Genomic DNA, 20,538 nt, shown 5'->3' on the forward strand with positions numbered 1-20,538 from the left:
GTTGTTCAGGAGTTGTAATGGACAATAACAAAGGAAATAAAAACAAGGGTTCATTTTTTCCTGGGCCAGTTAGACTATTTAAACAGAACATACAGGTCCTGGTGTTAGTATGATGAAAGGAAGGAGAGACAGGAGCAAGTTCATGATCTGTGGCATTTAAGTGCCACATAAAAAGTGAATGACTGAAAGCTTTGCCTTAAAAAATTGTCCCCATGGGGCTTCCCTGGTGGTGCAGTGGTTGAGAATCTGCCTACTAATGCAGGGGACTCGGGTTTGAGCCCTGGTCTGGGAAGATCCCACATGCTGCGGAGCAGCTAGGCCCGTGAGCCTCAACTAGTGAGCCTGCGCGTCTGGAGCCTGTGCTCTGCAACAAGAGAGGCCACGATACTGAGAGGCCCGCGGACCGCGATGAAGAGTGGCCCCTGCTTGCCACAACTAGAGAAAGCCCTCGTACAGAAACAAAGACCCAACACAGCAAAAATAAATTAATAAACTCCTACCCCCAATATCTTCTAAGAAAAAAAAAAATTGTCCCCTTGAATTCAGTTTTGCACAAGAGTGAATAAGTACTACTTATAAAAACAGGCAACAAAAACAAAACTGAAAAGCAGTTCTATCTTGGTTTGATGATATCTTTAGTGATATTTAAATTTAAAAATTATTTTTGCAGGAAGTTATGAGGACAAGTTGAATTTCTGCTTGGTCCAATATTTGCTTACAATTTCAAGCACCTTTGAAACAGAGCTGGAGACTTAGAATTTATGGGTATGTGGGAGAGAGTCTTTCTACATTCTTCCACATATAAAAACCAAAGTCATGTTTGATTGGCCTGTGGGAATCACCCCCTTGACTCAGTTGCTTGTGGCTGTTTCTGCTTGTGGCATCCTCATACCTGGAATGCCCATGCCACCACCACTCCTCTTCCCAGCCTGCCCATCTTTTGAGATTCATTTCAACTGTGACCTGAAAGCCTTCAGTGATCCCTCAACTGAAGAGCCGCACACCCTTTTTGGGGCTCCCATGGATCCCTCTTATGGAGCTTAATCCCTTTCGCCGGGATTTATCAAGTGGTCACTGGTACACATGTTTCCTTCCTACTAGGTCTAAGCTCCCTGAAAAGCTAGTCTCCTTATCTCTGCATCTTCCACGTTAATTAGCAGAAAGCCCCTTTTAAAATAGTGCCCCTGTTGGTGGGAATGTAAATTGATACAGCCACTATGGAGAACAGTATGGAGGTTCCTTACAAAACTAAAAATAGAACTACCATATGACCCAGCAATCCCACTACTGGGCATATACCCCGAGAAAACCGTAATTCAAAAAGAGTCATGTACCACAATGCTCATTGCAGCTATATTTACAATAGCCAGGACATGGAAGCAACCTAAGTGTCCATCGACAGATGAATGGATAAAGAAGATGTGGCACATATATACAATGGAATATTACTCAGCCATAAAAAGAAAAGAAATGGAGTTATTTGTAGTGAGGTGGATGGACCTAGAGACTGTCATACAGAGTGAAGTAAGTCAGAAAAAGAAAAACAAATACCACATGCTAACACATATATATGGAATCTAAAAAAAAAAAAAAGTTTCTGAAGAACCTAGGGGCAGGACAGGAATAAAGACACAGACATAGAGAATGAACTTGAGGACACAGGGAGGGGGAAGGGTAAGCTGGGACGAAGTGAGAGAGTGGCATGGACTTATACATACTACCAAATGTAAAACAGATAGCTAGTGGGAAGCAGTCTCACAGCACAGAGAGGTCCGCTTGGTGCTTCGTGACCACCTAGAGGGGTGGGATAGGGTGGGTGGGAGGGAGACGCATGAGTGAGTAGATTTGGTGATATATGTATATGTACAGCTGATTCACTTTGTTATAAAGCAGAAACTAACACAGCATTGTAAAGCAATTATACTCCAATAAAGATGTTAAAAAAATAGTGCTCAGTAGATATTTGAAGAATCAAAGACTTTATGAATTAACGGGCATTTGGTTTCTGTGATAATGTACTGATGCCAGAGGACATGCTTTAAAAAAAAAATCATAGCAAGTGAGCAAAGCTTGCAGGAGAGACAAAAGGCTTCCTAGGTCTTTTTACCTCTACGGAGTTCATTGCCATTCAGTATGAATCTCTTAAGATTTAGCTCTTCCTTCTCCTTCTCACAAAACGTATTACTCAGGCACATCAGCCTATAATAACTATAGCTTACAGAATTTTATGTTAATTTAAAAAATTAAAATGTCCCATGTTATGCCCAAATTTAAAAACAATTCACTCCTTACCTCCTCCCATTGCTTCAGTGAAGGGAGAGATTTCTTAAACAATACACCAAAAAGGGTAAAAATTGATATATTTGCATATTTTAAAATTAAAAACTTCTGCTAATCGAAAGACATCATAAAGAGAGTAAAAAGACAAGCCACAGAATCAGAGAGATCATTGCAACACACGTAACAAATAAATTATCATCCAACATATATTTAAAAACTCCTATAAGTACAATTTTAAATGTGGGCAAAAGATTTAAACAGGTACTTGACAAAAGAAAAATCTCAGTGGTCAATAAACATATGAAAATGCGCTCAATTTTAGTAGCAATTTGGTAAATACAAACTAAAATCACCCTGAGATCATACTATATATACATATATATATATATATATATATATATATATATATATATATATATATATATATACCGAGATCATACTATATATACAGTTACCAGAATGACAAAATTTAAAAGTATGACCAATTTTTTTGTTGGAGCAATGGGAACTTTCACATCCTGCTGGTGGGAGAGTAAGCTGCAATATTCAACTTGGAAAGAGTCTGGCATTTATATCTAATAAAGCTAAAGAAGTGACCTGTGAGCCAGCAGTTCTACTTCCTGGTCTACACCCTTGAGAAACTCATACCTACACACAACATGGATAAATCTTACAATGCTTTTTTTTTTTAAATTAAATTTTTAAATTTTTATTATTTTATTTATTGAAGTATAGTTGATTATATGAAAATATTATATTTGTTTCAAGCGTACAACATAACAATTCAATATTTTTATAGGTTGTACTCCATTTAAAGTTACTACGAAATAATGGCTATATTTCCCTATGCTGCACAATATATCCTTGTTTATATATCCTTATTTATTTTATACAGTTGTTTGTAATCTTACAATGTTAAGTGAAAGAAGCAACATGTGAAGGAATATATATAATTCCATTTTATAAAATTAAAACCAGGGAAAACTAAATTGTACTATGTAGGGATTCAAAGGTGAGTGGTAAGACTATTAGGCAAAATAAGGAAGCGATTATCTTAAAAGTTGGGGTAATATTGCCTCTGCGTGAAGGGAGTGGGTGTGATAGGGAAACACATGGGGTACTTCTAGGGTGCCAGCAATATTCTCTGTCTTGCCCAGTGGTAATTACACAAGTGTTTGTATAATTATAATTATGCACATTTGTGTTTTATGCACTTTCTATATGTGTGTTTTATTAACAAAATTGTTTTAAGAGTATATGTAATGCTGATATGTAGGAGAATGGTTGTGGATTTATACATGATAAAAATGCTCCCTCCCCTTTTACATTTATTGTTTTGGTAAAATGTGTCTTGAATTCTATTTTTTTTTTTTTAATTGAGGTATAGTTGATGTACAATATTATATAAGTTTCAGGTGTACAAACATAGTGATTCACAATTTTTAAAGGCTATACTCCATTTATAGTTATTATAAAATAACTTGGCTATATTCCTTGTGCTGTACAATATATCCTTGCAACTTATTTATTTTATACGTCGTAATTGTACCTCTTAATCCCCTACCTCTTATCTTGCCCCTCCCCTTCCCCTTCCCCCTCCCCTTCCCCTCTCCCTACTGGTATCCACTAGTTCTCTGTATCTGTGTGAGTCTTTTTCCTTTTTGTTAGACCTATGAGTTTTAAATTAGGAAAGGTCTTTAGGAATTCACCCACCTGTACCTACTTTTCCTTGAATATATCCTGCACTTTGCTGACTCTGCTATGTGCTTGCTTATGGTTGCCAGAAAGAGGAAATACTTTGAGGTATTCATACTTCCACTTTACACCTTCTGTGCTCATAGCAGACATCATTAACTGATCACATTCTTTTCTGCTGATCCTGGTTTTAGAATCCTTGTTTTTATGGTGTTTAGGCAGCCACTACCCACAGACCAGTGCTGCTGTGTGAGATGACACCTATTTATTGTTCCTGGTTAGCCCTATCTGCCACCAGAAATATTCTCTCTAAAACTACTTTTGGAAGCTCTATTCTTTCTTAAAGGTGCCTGCCCCTCAGACTTCTCAGCCTCCACAGACCTCCTCTCCTCTTTCACTGATGTCCTCTACCATATTCACCTGCCTTACACTCAATTCTTTTTTCATTATTGCTTCCCCAAGGAGCCTTTTTATACATTTTCTCCCAAATTCCTTCCCCTTGCCCCATTAAATTTTAATAACAAAGATATGCCATGTATCTGTCTATGTACTGTGACCTTTTGGAGGGCCACAAACCTTTGTAATATCTAAGATTTTTTCACCTCCCCCATAACCAGTTTTCACTCCCTTGTGGTAATGTCACCTCTATTGAGAATATATGCTCTAGACCGCTGTTCCACATTCGTTATTTGTGACGGTATTGTCTCTCCAAGTAGATTATGAGTTCCTGGAAGCCAGGGTCTGCCCCTTGAGTGGGTAAAATATTGCCTTATACATACCAGGCACTCAGTAAATATTTGAGTTGAACTGAAAGAACTTTCTGTTTAAAATAAAATGCAAGAATGTGAATGAATTCATTCATTCATTTCATTCATGTGAATGATTCTAATGGATTTCAAAATCCATTAGACTAGAGAAAACAAAATTGTTAGGTTAATTTGTATTTTCTGATTAGTTTTGCATCATCTTATACATTAATTAATTGAAATGGTTTAAAACTGAGTTCCCTTACTGAGTTTATGATTAATTTCTCTATCCAAAACTTTATTCGTTTTCTTGTCCCAACCCTGTTCCCCTCAGGATTGAGGCATATCAGGGAAAGGGGCGGGGGCTTCCCTGGTGGCGCAGTGGTTAAGAATCCGCCGCCAAGGCAGGGGATACAGCTTTGAGCCCTGATCCAGGAAGATCCCACATGCCACGGAGCAACTAGGCCCGTGCGCCAAAACTACTGAGCCTTTACTCTAGAGCCCGTGAACCACAACTACTGAAGCCCACGCACCTAGAACCCGTGCTCTGCAACAAGAGAAGCCACTGCAATGAGAACACCGCGCACCACAACAAAGAGTAGTCCCCACTCGCCGCAACTAGAGAAAGCCGTGCGCAACAATGAAGACCCAACACAGCCAAAAACCAACCAACCAACCAAACAAATAAATAAATAAAATCTATTAAAAAAAAATAAAGAAAACGGGGGTTGAAACCAAGCAGGACCCTGTGGGGCCTTCTCAGGTACAAAAGCCCCTCTGTGTCCCTGTTTCTTGTTTGTAGAACAAAAGGCTTTAGTTTTCTAGGTCTTTCCTGAGTACTAAAGATCAGACACAAGCAGTTAAAGATTACGACAAGAGGCACAGGACTCCTAGTACCTCCAGGAAGGATATCTGATGCATATCTTTAAGTTGTTCTGTAGAAATTAATACCCCCACCCAGGTGGAGGATGGTGGCCACATGCTGACCACAAGCAGGGAGACCCCAGACTGGTTGGAACCAGAAGGTTGAGATTCCCAAAACATTGCCCTGTTACCTCACCACCAACCAATCAGAAGGTCCACGAGCTGATCATGTACCCTATTCACCCTACAACCCTCCTAACACTGTCCAACAACTGAAGCCCGCGCGCCTAGAGCCCGTGCTCCACAACACGAGAAGCCACCGCAATGAGAAGCCCGTGCACCACCACGAAGAGTAGCCCCTGCTCGCTGCAACTAGAGAAAGCCCACAAGTAGCAACGAAGACCCAATGCAGCCCAAAATTAAAAATAAATAAATTTATTTTAAAAATATGAAATAAACTTTACTTTTTAAAAGTAGAATTATAAAATTAAATGTTAGCTTGCACCTTTGTAAGCTAGTCCTTAGTCACGAAGTTCCTTTGCCTTATGACCTTCATTTGTTTCTCAGATATCAGTACATGTGTTAAAGACAAAAAAAGGCACTTCCACAATTTAGCTCCTCCCCACCCCTCCTCCTGACAAAACGTTAGCAATTTAAGTTCAGATGAAGAAGTGTGGTAACTAGAAGTATATGTAATAGACAAATTGACTATTTCTTAAAAACGTGGGCCTTATAAAAATGCTGCTCACTGCAGGATTGCTACAAGCTTAACTCACAATGGAATTACATAACACTGTTTCCACAGAAGTTAAATTAGAAAGGGAAGAGACTGGCATGAAAATGGACCAAACGTGAAACCCTCGCCTCTCCCTCTACTGTATATAAATAAGCAATTCCTGCCTTGGCTGCCACTTGGGACTTCGAGGAACTTATTTGTGCACTTAAGTGTCTCAGATAACTGCAAAGACTTCTAGTGCTTCTGAGCTGTGGTGACCACAGGGCTGTGGAGCCTTTTCCTTCAGGGGTTACAGAAAATGGAAGAGGGGGCGGGGCCCCTGACACCACAGTGAGCAGAGAATTTTCTCTTTTTGTTATTCACATCTTGTCCTTTATGACTAGACTTTTTAATATTCTCTGTACAGTATAACTTGATTTATTGTACCAAAAGCCCCCACCTTTAAATTCTGTCTTCTGAGATATAAATGAGGGTGTACACTTTTCTTCTATCTTGTGTTCTAAAATGCTTTCTCTTTCAATGTTAGGTTATAATTCCATATTTCTGCACGTGCATCAGATCACCTTGGATTCTTGTTAAAATGCACATTCCCCCTTCCCTGCCCACCCCAGATTATTACTGGGGAGAGGGGAGCTGATCTGAGGTGGCCAAACAGAGGGAACATGGGCTCCTCCTTCCATTTTCTTCTGGAGATTATTTTAAGGTCAGCAATATTAGCTGCTTGTTCAGCTAATTTGATCCTCTACCAGATTTGCCCTGAAGAATTTAATGTAAATTTTCACCTTGATTTTTTTTTGAAAAGGGTTGGGCCTATTTGTATAATTAATTATATAGTGATAAGGATTAAAAAGGGATTCTGGCAAGTTTTCAGGGCTGATAACAATAACCCTTGAATAAGGTAGTGGTATCAGATTACCACATCTTGATGTTTCCATGGTAACACAGCTTTAAACCTCAGTGGTATGATCTTGCCTAAGGTAAGGGAACCAACAACCTTAACCTAAGGACACTCTGGGAAAACAACTTTATGCAATCTGATAACAGGATATGTTTGTTTGTTTTTATTGAAGTCTAGTTGCTTTATAATACTGTGTTAGTTTCAGGTGTACAGAACAGTGATTTAGTGTTTTTGTGGATTATATTCCAGTATAGGTTATTACAAAATAATGAGTATGTGAGCAGATAGGGTGGTTGGGGGGGTCCCCAGAAAAAGAGAACCAGGCACAACTTTCTTGACATAGGAGAGGCCATTTTGTGATCTAAGCCTGGCCGCAATGCTTTCTCTTGAACAGGTCTCAGCAAATAATGATCTTAAGGGAAAAAAGGAATGCAGGAACAAATGAAAAGCATTCATGAAACAAGAATTCAGCAACAAAACAGTCCTAGGTCCTCCTCAAGGGATGTCCATAACAATCTGATACAGATCTTTGAGTTCTGCAGGAACTAAGGCCTCACCCAGGTGGAGTATGGTAACTACAGGCTATGACCTCAGCCTGGTCAGAACCTAAGGAATGAGGATGTTGACCTTTTCTGACTCTCGTGCCTTCAATCAACTAAAGCTGAGACTCTTGTTAACCTTCCTCCCAATTCTATGCAGAATTCTCCTCTGCTCCAGCCCCTTCATGAACACACATGTACCCTTAAGCTTGAAACTCCCCTAGTTTTGCTGTTCGGGGAGACACTGCTTTGGGAAAGATCCCCCATGTTCTCCTTACTTGCTGTAAGTAATAAATCCTTCCTTCTCCTGATCTTGGCTTGGTTGTATATTTTGGCTTGACACCAGGAGGTGAACCCAGTTTTCGGGTAGTAGGTATAATTCCCTGTGCTCTACAGTATATCCCTGTTGCTTATCTGTTTTAAATGTAGCAGCTTGGATCTGTTAATCCCATACGCCTAATTTATTCCTCCCTCTTTCCCTCTCCCCTTTGGTAACCACAAGTTTGTTTTCTATAACAGGATATATTTGTGTAAGGAAAGAAATGAGAGGAAGATACGTAGAGACCATTCAAGTTATGGCTTAGGTGATAGAAGAGTAGAAAAAATTGAAATTACTTAAGACATTATTGTTGTATATGAGTCAAAAATATTTAAGGAAGAAAGTTCTCACTGGCAGTAGTTCTAAGTTATGTTTTAAGACGTGGGCCCAAAAAGAAAGATGATAACATTAAGTTTTCTGGGTATGAGCATAATGTGTAAGCATGTATCTTTATAGTGTCATTATTTATTTCTGTCCCTTTTATTGGCTTGTAATAGTGCTGATTTTGTATACAGTGAACTACAGTATTGACATTTTCTGAAATATCCTAATTTAGGACAGGCCAAGCCATCATCCTTTTGCAATTGGCTTCAACTTCTTAGGGATTCTGGTTCTGCGAAAGATTAAATCCTGTATAATAGCTCTAATTTATTAGCCTAGTATGCACAGGCCCTGCATTATCTTGCTTAATCATCAAGATAATCCAGTGAAGTTGATATTATTGTATCAGTTTCCAGGTGAGGAAATTGAGACTCAAAGAGGTTCTCAAAATCATATAGCTGGTAAGTGGTGAAGGTGTAATTCAAATGAGATCTGCTTAGCTCAAAGCCTGGACCATTCTTCTAGTTTCAGAAACTAAAAACTTTCAGGCAATATCCCCCACCTGGACCAAGATGAACTGCATGTAATATTTTTATTTACATTTAAAGATGACCTGGCTCATGAAAGAATGCTGGTTGTGGTCCATGAACTCACAGAAATTATAAACCATCTTTGAGGAAGGAATCAGTCCATCTGAAGAGGGTATTAAAGGGAAAAATAAGACAAATAAAGACATGGAGCTGCAGCCAGGGGACAAAATGGATGAAGAGGAAAAAGAGAAGAAAACCACGTCTCAAACCCCAAATTCCGCAGGACAGGACTATGGTGCGAAAAACGGTTTACCACAAGTTGCCCTCGGTGTTCCTTTTTACCTGATATCACCTGCATGAAAAAGTTGGTGGTGGAAAGTATTGTGGTACCTGCCCTATAGCCCTGCATCTATGAGGGGTCCCCTGGCAGGAAGAAACCCAGAGAACTCTTGCAGTTTACCAGAAAAATGTTCCATAGTTCACAGTATCAGGGTCAGTTCTTCTGGACGCCGACTCTTAAGAATTCACAACCTTCTAGATTAGAAAAGAGTCTGGAAAAATATGTATTCGCCTTTTATCATTGGTTATTTTATAGTCATTATATATAGTGGTATTAAATGATTATTTATATATAGTGGTATTAAATTCCATGTTAAAAAAAAAAAAAAAAGATGACCTGGCTGAAGGTGACTACTATCCTGTGTGTACTGAAGCAGCTAAGACCAGCATGTGACTGTCATTGGGACAGCATATTTGGACAAGAATAAAAAGGCCCTGCCTTGTGTGGAGGTTTGTGCCAGACACTGGGGGGTGGGGTTGGGTGACGAGGCTGCTAGCTGCAGGGCCTTGGGGGGTCCTGGTAGCCCCTTTGCTAATTTTTTTTTTCTTTTTTGGCTGTGCCCCGCACGGCTTGTGGGACCCTAGTTCCCTGACCAGGGATTGAACCTGGGCCACCACAGTGGAAGCGCTGAGGCCTAACCACCGGACTGTCAGGGAATTCCTGCCCCTTTGCTATTTTAATTGCACATACGATGAGCCTTCACAAGGAGGGCCTGAAAGGTCCACTCTGCCTCCACCATGTCTTGGTGGATACCAGGGGTTCTGAAGAAGCTGGGAACGGTGGTGCGGCAGTGGTGGTGCTCCAAGGATAACATACAGACACTCCTCACTCCAGTGAGCCTCCTAATCACTTGGTCCAGCCTGTGACCTTACGCAGTTTGACACGCAGGACAAGGTGGCCAATCCAAGCATGGCTCCAGGCTCCACCACCCTTCCCCATCACAGTACACTTGCGACCTCTTCCTTCCCCCCTTTGGTCTCAGTCTTGTTCTCATTCCCAAACCAAGCAGGAGATGCTCAAGGAGTGCCAGCCCGTGTGCTACGGCTCAGCGTCCAGCCTGTTAGTCTTGCCGTCTAATCTAGTGCCTAGTGAGTCATTCACATCACTTTCGGAAATATTTAGACTCATGGGAACAGAGGCCCTGAGTGAATAGGAGGGAGGAATGAAAAATATATTTTTCATTGGGGAAAAAGGAGCATGAAAGGTTCAGAACTCAGAGCACTTTTAGGAAGGGTTAACTATAATAGGCCAATGAAACCCTAAATGTACACCTAGGAGAACCACCGGAAAGAGGTGAGGAGGCCAGATACACAAGTGATTCTGAGGGAGGGTGGGGAGTGGGATAGACCGATGGCTTGGCAGGTGGAAGATGAGGGGTGGCAGCGAAGTGGAATGTCTTTCTCTCTCTCCTGCAAAGATCCTCAAATGTTGATGAGCTTCGGAAGCTTGTGAAAATGGAGATTCATGGACCCTACCCTCAAAGCTTCTGCCTGTTCCATTGGGATGAGCCTCTGGCATGTGTATGTTCCTAGGCACTCCAGAGTATTCATATTGCTTGGTCTGAAGACCAGATCCTGAGATTTACTGCTGTACTGTGATCTGACTGGTATGTCACAGATTTTTAAAAGTTGGGTAATAATTCAGAGAGTTGTCACTCACCATTTTAGAACAGTTACCAATAAATTTCTGAGAAGAAGAGCAGATTGATTGCTTTGCTTACTTCTAACTGCTCCTTTTAAAGCTTGAGTGTCTTTACTCTGTATCCACTTTTATCCCTCTCTCCACCTGAAGGAGGTGTGGCTTTATTATAGAGCCATGTCAATCAAATGTTTTTAAAGTCTGTGGGGAGGTAGGGTTACTGGCCAGGGGTAAAGTTGCTAAACTAAAGGGTGGATGAGACAGAGGAAAGGGGAGCTGCTTCCCTTAGCTATACGTGACAATCAATGTTAAACCGTGGTCGACTCTGCTTAAAGGGAAGGCCCTTTATTGTCCTCTACTCTACTGTCCTTTACTATACTGTCCTCTGCAGGTAGTACCAGCCAGGCAGGGCAGCCTTGGCAGTCAGTCACTTTCTGGATGCCAAACAGGGCACAGGGAACATTTCTGAGTCCAAGGCAGAGCAAAGCACTCTATACAGAGGGCTTAACTAGTCCCCCTCTCTTTGCAGACAAACAAACAAACAATAACAACTCAATCTTTTACTTTCCCAGGAAAAGGAGGAAAGAAAAACCCGGTATTTGTGAAGTGTTGGCATTTTGGTTCTAATGTAGGTATTTATTTTAGTGGAAAGAGCTGACAAGTCCATGCTTCAGGGGAAAGCTAACCCCCCACACTGGAGGGAGGAATGGAGGCACTGGCGCCCCTCCATCCCACGCTCTGGGCCTCACTGCATCCCTAACCCCAGCTGCGTGCTGGCCTGAAGGCAGTTTCACACAGGCAGTGCAGAAGAGCAGGACAAAGGGTCCTACAGAGGGGGCTGTATTTTCTGTTTGCAGATTCATATTGGCTCAATCATCACACTAGGGAAGAATTGGAATCTCAAGTTGGAAAAAAGAAGGTAGAGTAGGACAGTCTTTGAGGGGAGAGGCAGCCTTCTGAGTGCTGGAAGCAGCACTGAGTTGGGAGCTGGTCTACCTCGCCCCTGCTCTGGCTCTGCCATCATGAACTCATATGCCCTTGGGAAGGAGATGCAATTTATAGCTTGTACATACACAGTCAGCCCTCTGTATCTGCAGTTCAGATTCAGCCAACTGCTGATGGAAAATGTTTGAAAAAACAGTTCCAGAAAGTTCCAAAAAGCAAAACTTGAATTTTCCAGCAACTATGGACATGGCATTTATTTACATTGTGTAGGTATTATAAGTAATCTAGAGATGATTGAAAGTATACAGGAGGATGTGTGCAGGTTATATGCAAATACTATGCCACTTTATATCAGGGACTTGAGCATCCCGGATTTTGGTATCCATGGGGGTCCTGGAACAAATCCCTCATGAATACTGAGGGATGTGTATAACTCGAGGGGGTTAGATTTGCTGATCTCCAAGGCACATGAAATCAGATCAGAAGTTCAGTGAAATGCTCTCTGTAGGCATTACATAAGCACTGTTAGGTTGAATTAGCTAACAAATGAGCTCTATTTTACAATGAGGTGAGAGTGTGTCAGGATACTTTCGGCGTTACCTGTCATGTCTCAGTATAGGTGTGGGCAACACGCTTGTCAGGAGCCATCCAAACTCAGCCAGGGTGTGCAGCAGAGGGCCATAATCCGTTTTGATTTCACAGCCCTGTGTGAATAAGCACAGAGTTCATAGTGTAATGACAAAGACAACCAGCTACACAAGTGATGACAGTGAGGGTGAGAAGTGTTAGGATAAGGGGAGTTCACGCTCCATTAGTGCAATTTCACTGGCCGCAGTCTTCCTGGGCTTCTTTTCTGCTCCCTCTCTGCCTTCCAACCATTCAACCAAGTTAGAAACACTGGGGATCCGAGTGGACAGAGGTTTCCATGTGGTTCCCTAAGGTTGGGGCCTACCTTCCCTCCGTCTTGCTTGGGCATCAAACTTTAATATATGGGGGGGCTCTGGGAATCTGCATTTAAAAAAGCTCCCTGGGTGATATGGATCCAAGTAGAGTCCACACACTTTCAGAAACACTGGTCTAGGGGCTGGGAGTGAGGACAGGAATAGACAGTGAGCATTGGGGAGCGAAAGGTGAGAGGAGCAGAGAATCCTCACTGCTTTTTACTCACTTGGAATTGATTCTTACTTGGAGCTTTATCTCTTACCCCAAATCCTTTTTTTCCCCCTCAAAGGGATTTCCAGTTTCTTTTTCCTTCTTTTTTTTTTTTTTTTTAATTAATTAATTTTATTTTTGGCTGTGTTGGGTCTTCGTTGCTGTGCGCAGGCTTTCTCTGGTTGTGGCGAGCGGGGGCTACTCTTTGATGTGGTGCATGGGCTTCTCTTTATGGTGGCTACTCTTGTTGTGGAGCACAGGCTCTAGGCACGAGGGCTTCGGTAGTTGTGGCTCGCGGGCTCTAGAGCGCAGGCTCAGTAGTTGTGGTGCACGGGCTTAGTTGCTCTGCGGCATGTGGGATCTTCCCAGACAAGGGTTTGAACCTGCCTGCATTGGCAGGCGGATTCTTAACCACTGCACTACCAGGGAACCCCGGATTTCCAATTTCTTTGAAAATAACCTATGTCTCTCTAACCTTTGCAAGGCCAGAAAGGCAAAAGTGTCCTTGAGAGAGGCTGTCAGTGAGGGCCTCGTGCACACAGCACAATATACCTGAATTCAGTCTGTACACCTCAACGGCAGTCCATTCGGTGACATATGAATTCAGAGTGCACAACAACAGCAGCAATGTCATCTCTGATTAGGAAGGACAATGCTGTATGTACATATTTGGTCTGGTGAGAGAAAGAACACCTTTGGATGTTTTTGCCTTTGAAAGTCAATTCACATGGTTAAAAAAGTCAGTCACATTGGTTGCTTGGATATAACATTGACTGATTTTTTTTTTTTTTTTTTTTTCGGTTTCAGCTAGTTGTCATGGCATTGTGTAAAGAAAATCTCAGTGCCAGGGGACTTTGTTTAGGACTAGAATGCTAAGTCTTTGGGAATCTACTGTTTTATGTATAGATAATTATTTTGCTATTTTTTAACAAAGCTGAACATTGAGTAAAGCAAATCACCTTCACACAAATTTGAAAGTTTGTGATGCATTGTGATGAAATTCTGAACATTGAATAAAAATGTGTTTGAAGAATACTGTATGTGTTAGGCAATGAAAACCTTTAACATGTAAAACTAAATGCACTAGTAAAGCCAAATTGTCAGAAAACTTCAGTTTACCTCAATAACTGTCCATTGTTCTACTACGATGGCATCATTTCCTTTCCTGCTGAATCCTGGAACTCCAGAGCCTTCTTCTTCATAGACAAAGAATCCTTCCAAAGATTTCGGCAAATGGTCCCCTGTGAGGAAAAACATACAATTAAGAAGAGTTGTAAATACTCAGAGTCTCTTAGGATCATCTAAAACCTTAAATAACCCTTGTAGGAAGCTGAAGGAAAAACATATCACTTAATAAACACTTGTTTTAGGGGACTTCCCTGGCCGTCCAATGGCTGGGACTTCGCCTTCCAATGCAGGCAGGGGGTGCGGCTTAGATCCCTGGTCTGGGAGCTGGGATCCCACATGCCTCGCAGCCAAAAACCCAAAACATGAAAAAACACAGAAGCAATATTGTAACAAATTCAATAAAGACTTTGAAAATTATCCATATCAAAAAAAAAAATCTTGGGGCTTCCCTGGTGGCGCAGTGGTTGAGAATCCGCCTGCCGATGCAGGAGACACGGGTTCGTGCCCTGGTCCGGGAAGATCCCACGTGCCGCGGAGCAACTAAGCCCGTGAGCCATGGCCGCTAGGCCTGTGCGTCCGGAGCCTGTGCTCCGCAACGGGAGAGGCCACAACAGTGAGAGGCCCGCATACCGCAAAAAAAAAAAAAAAAAAAAAAAAAAATCTTAAAAACATACCCCACTTGTTTTAGGTGAATCTATGACATCTCCCTTGAAGGTAATTTTTTTTCAAAGATCAAGACAGTTTGTTTTTTTAAATATTTATTTACTTATTTTATTTTTAGCTGCCTTGGGTCTTAGATGTGGGCTCTCTAGTTGTGGCCTGAGTGCTCAGTAGTTGTGGCAGTTGGGCTTAGTTGCCCCATGGCATGTGGGATCTTAGTTCTCCAACCAGGGATCAAACCTGCATCCCCCTGCATTAGAAAGCAGATTCTTAACCACTGGACCACCAGGGAAGTCCCTCAAAGGTCAAGATAATTTTATACTTAACTGAATTAAAATCAAACTGTAAACATGAAGACTACAATAACAAAAACAAGATAAAATAATATCATACAGTGAGAAGCAACTGGATTTCATAAGCTTAAAAAGCATCTGGAAATGACCTTCACCTTGAAATCAAATTTTGGTTTCTGTTCTATATGTTGTATGCATGTTAATTATACTATTAAGAGAAACAACCCCAAAATATTAATCCTTGGAATTACAGGTGTGATATTAAAACCAAGGTGATGTAAGATTATTTTAAAAAGTATAAACACAGAACAATTCTTTGCTTCAATGATGCTTAAAAAAAAAAAAAAAAAAAAAGAATGGTAACAGGAAGATCCTAAACAGAAGTCATTGTCAAAAGAATTCCTGCTGGGAAGGAAGTTTTAAGGGAGGGCCTCTCTGACATTTTTTTGAATAGTTGACAAAAACCAGCTGGCCAAAACTAAACTGATTTTATGGAAGTTCTTTTGTCTCCTATTTTGCAATAGGAGACAATTTCCCATGGTCATGTGCTGGTTAAGCATTCTGGTTTCATACAGCATAAGGTCACATCAAAGTTTCCCTTGTTGACAGTTATCTAAATAATAACCTACAAAGCTTTCAAAAGATCTATTAAGCTTAAAGATAAAAAAGACAAAAGTAATTTAAATGTAATTTTAGTTTTCATTTTTATTAATGGGCTATAGGTTTTAAGAGAAAATCACTCTTATTAGTATTTTTACATCAGTTACAGTTAGGGCAGAATATCATGAAGAATTTACATTATTCAGAGCGGTCCCCAACAACCCAGTAAAGTTTATTTGACTTGTTGGAATGTTTTTCTAATTACAGTATATGTTCCACTTCCTTTAATGTACTTGTCTACTGTCATACCAAAGTGACCAGTGGAACTAAATCTGTTTTTGATTGTAAGTTTAGAGCATCACAAGACCATCTTTAAAATTGTATATCTGGGGCTTCCGTGGTGGTGCAGTGGTTAAGAATCTGCCTGCCAGTGCAGGGGACACAGGTTTGATCCCTGGTCCAGGAAGATCCCACATGCCACGGAGCAACTTAGCCCAAGAGACACAACTACTGAGCCCACCTGCCACAACTACTGAAGCCCGTGCGCTCTAGGGCCCACGTGCTGCAGCTACTGAGCCCACGTGCTGCAACTGCTGAAGCCCGCAAGCCAGAGCCCATGCTCTGCAACAAGAGAAGCCACTGCAATGAGAAGCCCACACATCGCAAGGAAGAGTAGCCCCCACTCTTCTGCAACTAAAAGAAAGCCTGTGGGCAACAATGATGACCCAACGTGACCAAAAATAAATAAATAAGTAAATAAATTTATTTATTAAAAAAAATGTATATTTGCCTCAAGTCCTTTTTTAGAATGGGGGTATGAACTTTAAAAATAATTATATACTGTGATAATTATGTAGTTAATTGTAATTTGCTTCTTATTCACTTTAGGATTATATAATTGGAGAACTATGGGTTTTGTGGCTTTGTGTTTTTCTTGTTCTCAGTATTGAGAGTCCCTAGTACTTCTAAACTTCTTTTGGTTTAAAAGAATAAAAGTATGGTAGACTCATACACTGCAATACTACCAAGAATAAAAAAGAAAGACTCACTGGTATGCAACAACATGGATGAATTTCAGAGATATTATGTTGAGCAAAAGAAGTGAGATGAGAAAGAATACATACTGTATATTCCAACTTACATGAAGTTTAAAAACAGGCAAAATTAATCTATGGTGCTGAAAGTCAGAATAATGCTTATCTCTGCGTGGGAGGGTATTGATTGGGAAGGGCCATGAGGAGGGCTTCTGAGATTTTGGAAATGTTCTGTATCTTTTTTGTTTTTTTTTCTCATTTTTTCCAGTTTTTTTGAGATATAATTGACTTATAAGGAAATGTTCTGTATCTTGAACATTTGTGTTCTATTCTGCAGTACACATAAGATTAATGCACCTTACTATATGTATCTTATACTTCAGTTAAAAACAAAAGACCTGCCTTCTCACTTTAGAGCTCCCCAGGGTTCCCTGGATAGTCTTAGGGACCATGCCAGTCCTTAGAGCCACAGAAGAATGATAGTTCCACAGGAGAGAGTTATTTCTCTCTTGAGAAATTCTCCCTAACAGAAGTGGCAGCTAAGGAGGGTGGCATGGGGGGGGGCGGTGAACATTTGGGTGTTTGGTGTGTTAAATCTTCCAGGTATTGGGGTGAGGTGATAATTCTGAACAATTACTTAATAACTGTCCAGAACTGAGTCATCTCTCTCTTTTTTTTTTAAAGATTTACTTATTTATATTTGGCTGCGTTGGGGCTCTGTTACTGCGCTGGCTTTCTCTAATTGAGGTATGTGGGGGCTTCTCATTGTGGTGGCTTCTCTTGTTGCAGAGCATGGGCTCTAGGCGCGCGGGCTTCAGTAATTGTGGCACTTGGGCTCAGTAGTTGTGGCTCACGGGCTCTAGAGAGCAGGCTCAGTAGTTGTGGTGCAGAGGCTTAGCTGCTCCGCAGCATGTGGGATCTTCTTGGACCAGGGCTTGAGCCCGTGTCCCCTGCACTGGCAGGCAGATTCTTAACCACTGCGCCACCAGGGAAGTCCCATGAACTGAGTTATCTCTTAACATCACTTATCTCAGAGCTTCCCACCTTGCGTGCTTTGGTCCATTGGTGTGCTTAGAAGGGGTACAGGTGTGCTAAGGCACAGGGCGCCCCCTCCTGCCCAGAGCAGCCTTTCCGCTTATACCCATGTGCCCTACAATTTTACCATTTTCTATGTGTGCATAATATGAAAAAGTTACAAAGCATTGGTCTGACCCACTGCTTCTCAATTTTTTTTTTTTTTGGCCAAATACCATCAATAGCAAAGGAAAGTACACTGGTATCACTGAAGGATGGTCTCCAGGTACAGTTTGAAGTGACTTGGAGCAAAGCATAAGCTTTCTTTAAAGTCTAATCTTATATCTTAAAAACCCATGCAAATTTTGCATTCTATTCAAATATGTTCACACGATGTGAAAAAGCAATGTTTTCTCTTCTGCTTTCCCCTACCACCAATCTTAAAGGAATATTGACACTCTACAAAGAGGTTTATCCTGTGAAGTTGTGTACTCCCTGGCACAAAGCTGCATACCCCTAGGGTACTTTGACCTTGGTTTGCGAAGCACAAGCTTAAAGAAATTCCAGGGAATGGTTTACTTGTCTGGAAATGTGATCTTACACATTCATTTCAGCTAGATGTGACATTGAAATTTCTGTAAATGTGAGGAAATGTAACATTCCATTTTAGTATTTGGGGCCAAGTGTCATTTTTGGCAGTAAACTGCCCAGAGGGTGGGCCTGGGACCACGTCTGAGAAGTGGAGGGCAGGCACATATGGGAACTCTCATTCTGTATCTCTTTATGAGCATTCTGTCTCCAGAATGCATCTCAGCCTGTTTACTGCTGCCCATCCACCATCATCTCTCTGGATCACTGCAACAGCCTCTTAGCAGCCTCCCCACTTCCATACTTGCCCTCCATGATCTGTTTCCAAAAGTGAGGCCAAGTAAGTTATTTTTTAAATGTAGGTCAGGCCATAACTCCCTCCTTAAATCTTCAACGAATGACTTGGAATAAAAATCCTGGCAGGATGGCAAGTTGGTTAAGAGTACACACTCCACCTACCTCCTACCCCTTCTAGCTGCTTGAACATGAGCACATTATTTAAAATCTCTGTGCCTCAGTTTCTTCATCTGTAGAAGGGGAACAATCATACCTACCCCATAGGGTTGCTGCGGGGATTAAATGAGTGAATAAATGTGAAGTGCTTAGAACAATGCTGGCATAGAGTAAGTACAAATATGCGTTAGTGCCTGTTGCATCATTTTATATTGTTAAGATCTAGGTGGCGTGGTTACTGCTCACCTCTCCTACTTTGTCGGGAGCCATTCTCTCTTGTACACCCTGCACCAGTGACACAGACCCTTTCCCAGTTCCTCTCTCCCATCCTAGGTTTTTGTACATTTGGGGGCGTTTCCTCTGGCTCCTGAACACCAGCCCTCTCCAGGCTTCCAGTCTCAGTGTGATTGTTACCCTGTCAGAAGGGGCCTCATGACCACCCATCTAAGCTGGTTCTTCCCTGTTACTCCCATTACAATATCCTGCTGGGTAACATCACACACTATTCTCAGTTTTGAAATTAGGTATATATGTTTTGATGCCCATTACAGTGGCTTTTTTTTTTTTTTTTTTTTTTGCCTTGCCCTGAGCTGCCTGCAGGATCTTAGTTCCCCAGCCAGGGACCAAACCCATACCCTCTGCAGAGGAAGCATGGAGTCTTAACCACTGGACTGCCAGAGAAATCCCATGGCTAGCTTTTTGCGAGGAGGGAAGATGTCCATTTTGCTCATCAGTGTAAGCCCCTCATGCCTGGCCTAGGACCTGGCATATACATATATGTTAAATGAACACATACATGTTCCAGTTCCAACTGCTCATTCTGATACATCTCCCCCACCAACTCCACACAAGCATTTTTATAGGAGTGAAGAGATTGAAATGAATATCAATTGAAGTCTGAAAAGAATTCACAAAAAATGAAAATGTAGCCTTCAGATGTGGGTACACTAAAGGTGGGAAGAGGCTGTGCTCTGAGGGTGATGGGGGCATTGGTAGGCTAGTGAAGTGTGAGAACCTCAAGGATTGTGTGTGTATGTGTGTGTATGTGTGTTTTGTATCACCTGGCAAAGTTGCTTATCTCATCCCTGTCAGCTGTCCCCCTGGATCTCTATATGTTCTGGTAGAATAAAGTGTTTTGTCTCTGTTGGCTCAATTGGGTAAGCCTCTTGTAGCTTCCGCTGGGTTCATTTGGAGCTTTTTGTAAGTGTGCAGAGAATCCAGCTGCAGACCAGTTTGGTGAAGGCGGGGCAGTGCTGGAGAAGGTCAGGAACAGGAGGCCACTGCAGGGAGAACCCTCAGGCCATATGAACAGTAAGAGGGTCCCTGGGTGCCTCTGCCTATGGGACTTTTCAAAGCAGAAAAGGCTTTGAAAGTGGGTGGGAAAGGGCACTGAAGAGGAATTTCACAAACCTTACAACTTTTCCACCATGACTTTCCTGAAGGAGAAAACTTTTTAAGGTTTTTTTTTCCCCCTCTGTCTCTGGAGAATTTTATAAAGTGAGATTTATAGAATGAGATTTGTGGAGTAATATATTTAAATTTCTGAGCAATGTTTGGTTTTGTACTTCTATTCCTCATGGTGGGCCGACTTCTGACATTATTTTGGAAGAGGATGGAAGCAAGACAAAACAAAATATGCATTGTCCCCTATGTGCTTTAGATGTCAGGCATCAGATATCCCAGAACAAAGCGACCAATTCAGCCCGGCTTCCTCTGACTTGCTTCTCACAGGCACTGGTCACAATTTCCCCTCCACAACTTCCCT

General features: G+C 41.5%; 1 protein-coding gene across 1 annotated transcript in view; it reads right to left on the reverse strand.

Moving 5' to 3' along the window:
• The window catches only part of RFTN2 (raftlin family member 2), a 62,472-nt gene that overhangs the window by 15,733 nt on the left and 26,201 nt on the right, over nt 1-20,538 (reverse strand). Inside the window, exons 6-7 of the mRNA XM_059054294.2 lie at nt 14,123-14,244; nt 12,452-12,555 (exon numbers count right to left, since the gene is read on the reverse strand). Of these exons, the coding sequence (XP_058910277.1) occupies nt 12,452-12,555; nt 14,123-14,244 (226 nt within the window). The remainder of the gene's footprint in view (nt 1-12,451; nt 12,556-14,122; nt 14,245-20,538) is intronic.

This window comes from Kogia breviceps, chromosome 2 (genome assembly GCF_026419965.1).
Source record: "Kogia breviceps isolate mKogBre1 chromosome 2, mKogBre1 haplotype 1, whole genome shotgun sequence".
In the NCBI taxonomy this organism is placed as follows: domain Eukaryota; kingdom Metazoa; phylum Chordata; class Mammalia; order Artiodactyla; family Physeteridae; genus Kogia; species Kogia breviceps.